This window comes from Sphaerodactylus townsendi, linkage group LG02 (genome assembly GCF_021028975.2).
Source record: "Sphaerodactylus townsendi isolate TG3544 linkage group LG02, MPM_Stown_v2.3, whole genome shotgun sequence".
Lineage (NCBI taxonomy): Eukaryota > Metazoa > Chordata > Lepidosauria > Squamata > Sphaerodactylidae > Sphaerodactylus > Sphaerodactylus townsendi.
In genome coordinates this window covers 143,890,295-143,902,855 of record NC_059426.1, presented here as the reverse complement: position 1 = coordinate 143,902,855, position 12,561 = coordinate 143,890,295, and the positions used below count along the sequence as shown (strand labels likewise).

The 12,561-nt window shown below is 43.8% G+C and overlaps 1 protein-coding gene across 5 annotated transcripts in view; it reads right to left on the bottom strand.

The window, feature by feature from the left end:
* Positions 1–6,320: 6,320 nt before the first annotated feature.
* TMEM63C (transmembrane protein 63C) overlaps positions 6,321–12,561 on the bottom strand; it is an 81,608-nt gene continuing 75,367 nt past the window's right edge. For all 5 annotated transcript variants that reach the window (XM_048485423.1, XM_048485422.1, XM_048485420.1 and 2 more), the window contains 4 exons: positions 11,180–11,347; positions 9,417–9,532; positions 7,703–7,774; positions 6,321–7,330 (listed from right to left, as the gene is read on the bottom strand). In XM_048485423.1, coding sequence (XP_048341380.1) covers positions 7,118–7,330; positions 7,703–7,774; positions 9,417–9,532; positions 11,180–11,347 — 569 coding nt within the window. In that variant the 3' untranslated portion in view covers positions 6,321–7,117. The remainder of the gene's footprint in view (positions 7,331–7,702; positions 7,775–9,416; positions 9,533–11,179; positions 11,348–12,561) is intronic.

Genomic DNA, 12,561 nt, shown 5'->3' with positions numbered 1-12,561 from the left:
GAACATCAGTTTCTCTTAAATAAGACTAAGTGTTCCTGTTCTCCATTGTTCCTTGGGATTACTCCCCAGAAATTTAGGTGGGGTGACCAGAGCAAGATGTAACTCCTTTCCTTCAACTTTACTTCAAGGTCACTTTTCTAACATTTCTAACTTTTCTAACATTTTTCATTCTGAATGTTGCTGTCTGTTTTGTCCTCACATTGTTGACTCCCTTGTTCATATTCTGTTCATATTCTGCTTCACTGTCCTAAACATAACAGTCTTAGATCTGATTTGGTTGCATTATTCCCTACACAATTTGTGTCTCTTCCAGATAAAACAAAAATGATTAAGCTATTGAATAATTCCGAGACAGAAATAGTGGATAATTCTGAGACAGAAATATTGGCAGCTGTAGCCACGTTTCTATTACATGTTTTGAATGTTTTGAAGTAACCTTCTTTTAATTGTAATTTTTAAATGACTAATAAAGGTTTCTTTATGCTATCTTGCCCTTCATTCAGAAAGCTCAGGGTGACATGCGTGGTTTTCCCCGGCCCTGTTTTATCCCCACAACAGCCCTGCAACAGTAGGTTATGCTGAAAAAGAGAGTACCTGGTCCAAGGTTATACTGTTAGCTCCATGGCTGAGTGGAGACTGAACTCTGGTCTTCTCAAGTCCTAGTCTCTTTTGAGTCTCTACCCTGCACTGTTTCATAGCATCTGAATCCTGATAGGGTTTTGGGTTTGTCATCCTTTGTTGGGGCAGGATGCTCTTGTGCTCCTGCAAGCAGGTAGCCAAATGTAATGGGAACTCCCTGAAGGCACGATCTGATTGTGAGGCCGGCAGGAGATCTAGTAGCAATAGCCAAACTGAAAAATTATGTTGGAAGATCTGAACATTAGCTGGCTTGTCAGCAAAAATCTTTTTTTATAACACTATACCAGGTGGGTTTGGTTTTTTGGGTACTGTTAGTGAAAACAGCCACACACCCTCTCACACAGCCACACAATCGGTACCACAGTGGTAGTTGGATTTTTTTTACAGGGACTTGGGATTATAGTTTTGTCTTTTGATGTTATTAATTGCTAACGCATTATTTCAGAACCACTGCAGTCACATCTGTATTCCCACAGATAGTAGCCGAAGAGATAAGCCTGTTTTCCAGCTTGTATTGGTGAGGACTCACACAGTTGAACAATCTTCCTTTTTTGAAAATCCCTGGACTTAGAAAGCTAGTGTTTCAGGGAGAGTTATAGCCTGGCTTTTTCCCTAGTGTACAAAATCTCTGATGCTTTTCATAGCGCTTTAACTCTTGACTGTTTCATGCCATATTTCAGTGAATTGTCACATTTTTTTTTAAAAAAACTGTTCTTAATGTGTCTCAGACTGTTTTTGCAAACTTTACCTGTTATGTCTGTTCTGCAATGTCAAATGTTACATTTCCTCCACTAGGAAAATGGTGACATGAGAAAGTGTAATGTTGTTTTATTCTCTGGGCATGACAACTTGCTCCCATGCTGTTGGATCAGCTGTGATATGTTCATTGCTTCAGATGAAATATTGTCTTCTTGCCATCTTCCACTACTATGAGAAGGGGGAAACTATCCTCCATTGGACCGGGCGCCTGTAATTTTAGGAGTTCTTCAGAAGGGGGGGAAAATCCACCAGATGTGGTCTCACTGCTGTCATTGCAGTATTGGGATGGGAAAAACTGTACCTGATGAAATCCATCCTTCAATACAATTCTTAAAGATACAGGGCCTGGTAGGTACTGGATTCATATATTGCCTGTATTTCCTGTGTTTTCCCAAGCCTGTGGGAGGATGGTGAAGGGATGAACCTTGAAGTAACTCAACATTAAGGGATTGGAATCTTTATAAATAAATGTATGTATGTGCAGAACCAATTGACATAATAAAGTGAAGCTGTTACTCAAGCCCTAAGGGAAGTTTGTTATCATCTTGCAGTTCTAAATGAAAGTTTAAAGCAAAAGTAAAGAATAAAACCCCAGTGTACCTTATTGCTGAATACTTCATAGACAAGAGAAGTCACCAGTGATCAGGTTCTGGTCAAAAATTTGTGCTAGCTTTGGTAGCCTGGTGGATTGGATTCCAAGCACAGCCCCTGTTTCATTGGCACTATTAATACATTAGAGAACTGGTGGTAGAAGTGTCAGTGTCCTCTACCACTTTGGAGGATTCGTATGGTGATCTAAAGCTACTATACTCTTTTCCACCGAAAGAGGATAATAGAATTGTTTATTAATCTGCCATTTCCTGGACCTTCTTTGTTCTAGAATAGTCCACTTGTGTCCTAGTGCCTTGGAGACAGAACTTGCTCGTCACTAGGACCCAAGCAAAGCATTCTAGAACAAAGGAGGTTCAAGAAATGGTGAATTAATTAACAAATGTTTTTGTCATCTTTTGGAGGGGAAGAGTATAACTTGGCTTGAAATTGCTGGGTGAGAGCAGCATTGGCAACTTGGACATGCTTCACCTTCTCAGAACATGGCTTTCAGCTCCTTCCCCTTCCATATTTCGTCTCCTTCTCCTTCCCCTTTTCGGCTCCTTCCCCTTCCATATTTTTCCCCAAAGGCAGCCACTGGTTTTCCTCAACAGCATAGCATTTGTTAGCATTCCATCCTTGTTTATATTAGCGCAGCAATCCTGGCAGAATCTGTTTAGTTTTGTGGGAGCTCCAATTTCCATGGTTACAGAAGCAGGATTTTGCCAGGGCAGATGGCTGCCTACAACAGCAGCAGCAGGTAGTCCTTTCTCATTGGCTGAGTACGATGGGACTTGGCATTCTGGATGGGAGTAAGGCAATGGAAGAAATTATACAAACATACAGCAATCTATTAGTTAGACTTGTGCTGTACCAGCTAAACAAAGGGTCTGTGCTGTTTATAACCTGCTTTGATCAAGAAGCTGAGACCTACATTAAGAACATTAAAAAAAAAGAAGAGATTTGCTGGATCAGACCAGTGGTCCATCTCGTCAGCATACTTCTCCATACAGCAGCCAAACAGTTACCTTGGAGGGCTAATAAACAAGGCACAGAGGGGCCAAGGCCCTCTCCTGCAGTTGCCTCCTAGCACTGGTATTCAAAGGTTTATTTGCCTCTGAATGTGAAGGTAATTAGTGACTACTGATAGACTTTCCATGAATGCCAACTTCGCCAGAATCCATCACTAAGTTTACTGGAATTTACATGTGGAATGAAGTTCTCCATTTTGTCTTTCCTAAATCTATTGCTTAACAATACTTAATAATTACAAAATGTCTAGGTTACGCTACATATTCACATGATTTACTGCACGTACATGGTATCTACACACCAAGTACATGTCTTTGATCTTCAGTTGCATGCTAATTCCTACTTGGAAATTTCTGGTGGTCGTACTATGTGACATTGGGAAAGGACCTTTGCTAGAGGGTCTGAAAACCTCCCATCAATTAGTTCAGACAATAGTAGGCTAGAGGTTTGACTGACTCCTCTATATAAATGTGGTCCTTACAACCTGCAGCAAGGAAATATAGCAACCATTCATTAATTGTCTGAAAACTCCTTTCTCCATGATTCAGGCAACAGGTTTTCAGGACTGAATGATCCCTGTGACTGAACCAACAGCAATCCAATCCCTCTTCTGCAGCCAAAGTAGAGTTGTTGTATTAGTATCTTTCTTTTATCTGTGGTGTTTAATGCCAGTTGAGAAATTTGATAGCCCACACCTCAAGCTATTAAGAAGAAAACGAAGTCTTGGTATGGGAGCAACTGTGCTTTGGTCACTGCTTTACAAGACCAAGAACAGCCATTTAAGCTACATGTGAAGTGGTCCTTACAGAAGCTGTGTTGGTGTAGTAAGAACATGCACCTGAGGAAATGTGTGAATTTATGTTCAGCTATAAAAGGATAACTCAAGGAGAAATAATCACCACCATTGCTAGGCTCTGGTAATGGATTTTAAGGAGACAAACCTGTTTACAGCTTGGCTTTTGGAAACCTCAAAGTTTGAAGATATTCAGCTGAATTGGGCCAAAATTTTCAAGGGGTAACTTAATTTGACTATTAAGTGGTGATGGAGTCACCAAGTTGTCTGTAACATCTTGCTATGTTGTCAGAATGTTACTGTTCCTCTGCTTCTCTGGCTGTCTAATTTGGTGGGTGTGGTAAAATTCTCCACAGTGATTGACAAGATATTAAATGGATTCACTTACCAGTTCAACTTCATTTGCTGCTCTGATTGTTGAAGGCAGTGGCTCTGTATGTTAGAGACCAGGTTGGGTTTTGTTTACGCTCAGTGTTGCGTGTTATAGTTGGAAGAATCGAACATCTTAATATTTCAGTTAACCTATTGATTTACACCAATGTTTTACTTGGACAAAATTCTTATTGCTTTTAACAGGGTTTATTTAAAGGTATGCATTTTGGATTGCAAGCTTCAGTTTTATCTAATTTTAAACTCTTCTTTCCTCTGGAATTAATTTATAACCTTAGATCTTTGTCCCCTGCTTTGTGAACAGTACCAGAAAACTGACTTGATCAGTCCCACACAAAACAGGTCTTACACTCCTGTCTAGGCTTCTGTGCCTTAGAAGTTGCACAGCAGGCACAAAATCAATAGATGATGCCTTTCTACCACAGGGGTGCAGCAACTTAGAGAAAGCTTTCTTCATCCATGTTACTCTCAGCTAGAAAAACTTCTCCTGTTAGGACCAAATCACATATTACATTCTTGTCCCCCCCCCCCCCCGTTTGATCTATTGATCCAGATGTGCACAGTTCTGTGATCAAAACTTATTTCCCAGGCTTATCCAGGCCAAACTGTGTGTGTAGGAAGAGAAGACTCAAGCTGTCCCTTCCATACCCTTTTCCTGACCTGAAACTGCCCTGGGGAAACACTATTTGCCTCACTGGGAGCTACATGTATACTGATAGGCAGGGATGAAAATAAATAAATATATGCACCTTTGATCACCAGGAAACATGGGGAAAATGAGTGGTTTGCAACATGTGATAGGCTCCTAGTGCCTATCACATAACTATTACCTTTGCAGGAAGAAGAAGAAAAAGGGTTTGGATTTATATCCCACTTTTCTCTCCTGTAAGGAGACTCAAGGTGGCTTACAAGCTCCTTTCCACTCCTCTCCCCACAACCGACACCTTGTGGGGTAGGTGGGACTGAGAGTGTTGAAGGACTGTGACTAGCCCAAGGTCACCCAGCAGGAATGTAGGAGTGTGGAACACATCTGGTTCACCAGATAAGCCTCTGCCACTCAGGTGGAGGAGTGAGGAATCAAACCCAGTTCTCCAGATTAGAATCCACCTGCTCTAAACCACTACACCATGCTGGCTCTTAGCCACTACACCAGGAGGGACCAAAAAGGGAGGCGACCCTATTTCTAGAAGATTTGATGTAAGCCACCTATTACTCTTCTACCTCCTTTATGACAGTGCCCATGTTCAAGGCTCTTTCATGTTCTAGAATACCAGGATGAAAAAAAACCCTATCATGAATTTAACTTCAGGAACTCTGAAAACACACTCAGCTTGTGAACTATCTAGCAGGGCAATGTTTTATGCAATTGAGCCAGAGAAAGCCTCGTGTGACAAATGTGTTTCTAAATAGCTCTTAAATCATTCCTGTGCAGAAATCTAACAGAACAGTATCTCGCAGTCACACTGCCCTCTCAGAGTCTATGGGATGCATCTGTGATATCCATGCAGCTGGAACTGGCAATCTGGAACATGCTGGTGTACAAAGGATTCCCTTATCGTTTAAAGGCAGAGACCTCTCCCTTGCCTGTTATTCTACCCCACCTCAGCTGTCCAGCAAGGGTCAAATTAGACATCATAGCAGCACATCTGGGTTTAAACTGGATCTGCCACAATCACAAAACAGTGTGTGTGTGGGGGACATGTAAAGGTGCCAAAAGAAAGCATGCCGCCCCTCATCCACAGCATACCTTTCTGCAGACATCAGCTCCTTTCCCCTTAGCCAGGGTCCAATACTAGAACCAGGCCAGAGCCGGGGGGAAATGTCTAGGCGAGGGAGTTAAAAGGGGGTGAGCGGCAGTCACAGACAGGATACTTTTCCCCTGACAAATCTACCCCTCATGTTTTTAAGTTATGATCATGTGGCAGATGCAGGCTTTAAAAAGATTCAAGTCTGTTGTGTTTCATTCGGCCCACGGCTGCTAGCTCAATCTTTCTTTCATCCACATGTGGAAGACTAGCCACCCTTTTGGGCCCTGGACCAAGAACAGGCAAGACTTGAATGGGACAATTCTCCCGGAACACAACCAGCCCGGAAAAACAGAGACAAGTCAGGCCAAATGGGCAGAGCAAATCTTTCTTAAAGGCAGCTCATTTGGGCAAAAGCAGCAGCAGCTTAAGAGTTTTTATCATTCACAACAGAGTCTCTTGCTGTCCCCGCAGCATTCAGGAATCCCTGGGGGGCCTTCTGCAACAAAAACCATTGTTTATGTTGAATTCATTTCAGGAAACTCCCTGCCCCTCCCAGATCCCCAAAAGCTTCTGAAAAAGTTCACGCCCACTAGGTGTGGGGATAGTATGGTGGGATCTCCACAGTCTTGTTCCTTGACCGTTGCCAGCAGAAGGCTCCACACACAGCAGAAGTGGTTCCCCATAGTCAGAGAAGACGTCAATGGAAAGCAAAGAAATGGAGAGCATGAGGAAAACAGGGTGACTGAGATTGGAGGTTTATCAGAAGAGTCAGGCAATGGAAGTCTGTAGGACCTGGTACGGAAGGATGAGAGGCAGCAAATGGAACAGGCTGCGGAACCACTGGAGCTGTTGGAAGCAAGGAAGCCCCCGCAAATCTCCCTTGTTAGTTCCGCCTCCACCACAAGTCAAGCTACCTGAGCTCAGCAGTCAGCCACCATCCCAAGACTGAGGCCACAAGACATGCAGCATAGAAGGCTCATGATTCATTATCAGCCCGATGGGTCCTAGACCTCTTAGCAAGAACCAGATCCTTGCCCAGGAGTGGTTTACCACAGGACTGGTACACATAAGCACAGAACAATCTAGGCCTTAGGGCGCGACACTTCCCTCCGACGCTCTTTTGACATTTAGACATTTCTATTTAGTTCATTGATCTGAATGGAGGTCGTCAATGATAGGAACTCTGGTTGTCCAACACCAGCTCCGTCCCATATTCACCCTCTGTGCTTTCCAGCTCTGTCTCAAAGCTCTGCATGCCACCCTCGTCCATATTCTCCACTTGTTCAAGGCGGGTGCCCATAGTGCCGTATGACTGATGAGCCGGGGAGGCGGCTGGGGTCAGACTCAGCTCTGGCTCTTGCAGCACTGTAGCTACAAACATCTGCGACAGAGAAACAAACAGCAGGTTACATTCAAGTGGGACTTTACTTGCAAAGGGATAAAATCCAGATAAAAGGAAAGATCTGGTTGATCAACAGAGCTATGTAGCCAAATGGAATTGGGTATTCCACCTTGCCTGTGAAGAATCCAAAATGCTCCTTATTGGCAGTGGTGGCGAACTTATGTTTATGGACTACAATTCCAATCAGCCCCTGCCAGCATGGCCAATTGGCAGGGGATGATGGGAATTGTAGTCCATGAACATCTGGAGTGCCATAGGTTTGCCACCACTGGCTTATAGAAATGCTGGCATTTTGGTAGCTCAGATGTGCAAGAAAATGGGAAGTATATGGGAAATAGAAGGCATACGTACATTGGAATTGGGGGTGGAAGAGATGCTGCTCCTTTCTGTATCATTGAATGCCCCCTCAGATTGCTCAGACATCTGCTTGCAAACATAGAAAAGTATAAAAGGCAGGATGAGCGAGAAAAAGAAGGCCTACCCTGTAAATCTCAAAAGGAAGATTTTGGTAATGGCCAGCTTGGAAGACTCAAGTCTACCTTGCCAAACCACCCTGCTTACATACGGAACTGAGCCATTCATCTTTTATAGTAATAAAAGGCAGGCAAAACTCGTCAGAAATGAAGCGAGGAGTCCCAAAAGTGGCTACCAGCTTCAGGATGATGATGGGACTGAAGAAATGAAGGAAATACCCTGACACAGTTTAGCTTTCACACAGTCCTCTGGTGTTTGCCATGGAAACAAAGGTTTCACTCACGAGAAGCCAGCAAAGGAAAGCATCACAGAAAAGGAGGGTGGAAAATATCCTATCTGCTACAAAATAATGGGAATTTAATAAGTGAGGTGCAGTGGTTAGAGCATCTGACTACGATCTAAGAAACCCAAATTCAAATCCCCAGTTTGTTATTGAAGTTTGCTGGGTGATCTTGGGCTAATCCAGGGGTCTGCAACATGTAGCTCTCCAGATGTTCATGGACTACAATTCCCATGATGGGAATTGTAGTCCACGAACATCGGGAGAGCCACAGATTGCAGACCCCTGAATCAGACCCTCTCAACCTGATGCCCCTGACAGGGTTGTTGTTGGAAAGAGACAACGGAGGACTGGGGAACAATGTCAGCAGCTTTGATCCATGTTGGAGATAAAGGCCACACAGACAGGGAGGATGGACAGTATAGCCTCCTCTACAAAACAAAGTGGGTTTAAGAATCTCACTGGATTCTCAACAGCCAGTGATATTAGCAGCTGCCAGCCAGTGTAGATGATACTGTCCTTGATAAACCGAAAGTCTGACTCACTATAACGTACCTGCATGCGTTCAGGTATGCATAAGTCATGCAAAATGTGTGTGTCTTTCAAAAACATGAGTGACCACAGCACTAATTTCTCAGAGGCTTTGGACATTGGCCAAGAGCACTGGAAGTGCAATGCTGAGATCCTTCTCACGTTACTTGTGGACTAACAATGAACTTAACCATTTTTGGGCCACGGAGGAAATACTTGGTGGCTACTTCCTCTCAAGTGTCACTGATGAAATTTTCTTGTGAACTGTAGAGGACAGACCTGGACTTAGGACTTCCTGTTTCAAATCTAGAAGCTTACTAAAAGTCTGTTCTGACAGAGAAAAAAAATTAAAGGAAAGAGGAAAGGAAAGAGGAAGCTGCTCGGTCATAGCTGTACCGTCCATTAAAGGGTTTGGTGTTTTTGGAGGGAAAATTACCTCAAGATACCAGGCAGTGGGCAGGTGATTGAGGGCACTCTCTTTCATACAGATGTAAACGACAGCATGCATACATTTGAATAAATCTGTCTTTTGCACTTGCTGAATTCCAGACTTCTTCTATTTGTATTTGAAAATTCTATTCGAAAAAATGTGTTTCAAAGGCCAGACAACATTTGAGGAAGGAAGTTGAAGAGTTTTCTTCATTTATGCATTACATATGCCTATCTTGAAAACAATGGAGGAACCAGCTCTTGGTGTTTGGGTCTCTGAATTTGCTGAAGTCAGTCTGAGAAATACAGTGAACAGATCTCAAGAAGCTGGAAACATTATTTATTCCCTACCTGGTAACTGGAGGGTTTCCTTGGATGTAGCTTCTTCAGACACAGGCCTAAGAAGGAAAAAAGGATGCAGCAGAAAAGGACCACGCAGGTGAAGAGGGTGATGGGCCGGATGAGGCCTGCAGAATAGAGAGACAGAAAGAACAATCACAGGAATCTGTCAGCTGCTGTTGGCTTTTCCAATTACCTTTACAGTTAAGTCTGAAAGTACAGGTTTTCTGACATCTGGCTGCTAGCTTTCTCAGCACTAGTGATCCTCACCCCCCAAACCTAGCTAAATTCTCTAGCTCCACCCCTTCAGGGAATAATCAACAGACTACCCAGTCAATATCCCTCTCCCTCCAATCCTAGCATGTACTTGTTAAAATATGCCTTACAACAATCCAACTTTAGCCACTACACAGTTCTAGAAGCTGGAAGTTAGAAGATCAGTGGCAGGGCATCTATGTTGCATTCAGAAGCTCTCAGGCTCAATCTCTGGGGTCTCCAACTGAAATTATCAGGTAGCAGAGGATCCAAGACCCTGGAGAACCACTGTCAGTCAGAGCAGACAATACTGATTTCGATAGACCAATGGCCAGATTCAGTATAAGGCACCTTCATGGGTTCATGAGTTCTGGAGCAGGGGAACATTAGTAAGTCCTTCCATACCAGTACTATCACTCTCCAGATATTTTCTAATTAAGAGATAATTTACATGTTCAAAAGAGCAGAGATTGCAAGAGTGAAAGTCATGGGTTTCTAATCTTTCACATGTAGAAGAAGAAGAGTGGAATTTATATCCCCCCTTTCTTTCCTATAGGAGACTCAAAGGGGCTTACAAACTCCTTTCCCTTCCCCCCTCACAACAAACACCCTGTGAGGTAGGTGAGGCTGAGAGAGCTCCAAAGAACTGTGACTAGCCCAAGGTCACCCAGCTGGCATGTGTTGGAGTGCACAAGCTAATCTGGTTCACCAGATAAGCCTCAACAGCTCAAGCGGCAGAGCGGGGGTCATACCCGGTTCTCCAGATTAGAGTGCAGCTGCTCTTAACCACTACACCACGCTGGCTATATCCGTGATGATATATATCCATGATGATATATAGTACAGACCCGTAAGTCTCCTCCCAACCAAGAGCTGCGTGTTCAAGGTAACCATGGCTGAGAGACCTCAACTATAGGAATTTGTAACCTCTGCCATGAACAACTTTGAGGTCTAAGCAAATTATTATCTACCAGCCTTAAATTGTGTATGTAAACTGGGAACAAAAATGACCTGGTTCTCAGGGCTGATGAATGTCCAAAATACTGATTTCAAAAGTACTTCAGGAATAATCGTGCATTATTTGGTGCTTGGATTGCAACATGCAGGTCCTACTGATTTCAAGTGTAATATAAAAGTCATAAACAGCACTAATCATTGGTTTTTGGGATCAGCTAAAACAGGGGTCTGCAACCACCAATTGGCCATGGTGGCAGGGGCTGATGGGAATTGTAGCCCATGAACATCTGGAAAGCCGCAGGTTGCAGACCTGTGAGCTAAAAGTTCTGTGATTTCTGAGCTCCCAGGTACAAGGATGAATGACCCATTGAGCACCAGAGTGTACACTGGCAAACAAGTTTGATCTGTCAGGAAGAAACGTGATCAAGCAGAGTCTGACATCGATTTTCACAAACACCAGGTATGAAAATGCTATAATAGATAAACATTCTGCAGTGTTCCAGTTCAGAAACCACCTCCAAATTTAGAGACGAAGGAGTCTGCAAAGCGTAAATTGTACTCACCTAGACGGAGGATGGAGAAGAACAGCAGCCAGAACATGCAGAGGATCGGAGCCACCACCACCTGGCTTACAGCTGCGGAGTGGATACGCTGGTTCAGCTTGGTGGGAATATACACGTAGTAAATATTGTAGCGATCAACCATATGCTTCAGCAGCATATAGAGCAAACCTGTGTGGAAAGAGATTAGTAGGGAGGGAAGAGGATGGCAATTCAGAAGACACTGAGATGCTGTGGGGGCTGACACTGTGGTGCAGGCAGCCTTGACCCAGAGGGTTACCATTCAGTTTCTCAGCAGACACTTTGCACAGAGGAGGTCTCAGGTTCGATACCCGGCACTGCCAATTAAAAGCTTCTTAAGCAACAAGGCTGGAGAAAAAAGTATTTTGCCTAAGATCCTGGAATAGACCACGGTAAATTTCTGTTGATGGATAAAAGAGGGAAGATCCCACTGATTTCCCTACTCTGTAGATGGTGGTCCCCTGCCTTCATGAGCTACTGGGGCATGGACTTGGTGACTACAGTGGAAGTGGGGAGGAAAAGAAATCCCACTTTGAATATATTTTGCATGGGTTACATCCCATTGTTGGGCTGGATGGACCAAAAGCCAGATTTAGCATAAGGTATGTTTATATGTATCGTCGAAGGCTTTCATGGCCGGAATCACTTGGGTGCTGTGTGGTTTCTGGGCTGTATGGCCGTGTTCTAGCAGCATTCTCTCCTGACATTTTGCCTGCATCTGTGGCTGGCATCTTCAGAGGATCCTCTGAAGATGCCAGCCACAGATGCAGGTGAAACGTCAGGAGAGAATGCTGCTAGAACATGGCCATACAGCCCGGAAACCACACAGCACCCAAATATCTTTATATGGCCAGTAATTCCAGCTCTCCTGGGAAACAGCCACTAACCTTGCCGATCAACAGCAGAAAGCCAGCAGACTTAGTAGCCCTCCATCATTCTTGTTGCCAAAGGAGCTACAAGCACTAGAAAAGACACCATGTGGCCCTGGAGTTCTCTGCCAGGCTTGGCTTGCTGTCAGAGTATTATCACTTTACCGGTAGTGATGATCAAACATCCCCCCTTCACTGTGCCACCTCAAGGTGTCCTGAATTCAGTCCCAGCTCCTACATCCCATCATTGTGAACAGAGTATTTCCAAATCTGGTTGCAAGCTCCATCATTATGGGTGATATCTCCTACTCATTTTGCTGTTTTGCAGGATTAACAATTCCATCTAATTCAAAACCTTCTGCACTTATAGGAACTGATCCATTGTGATGTATGTCCTGGAAGGAACGTATTTGGGAAAGCTCAGCTCACAGTGGCAAGCAAGTAAGCTTATAAGGAACTTTATAAGGTTCCTTCCTGCTCCAGTGCCTTCTCAGA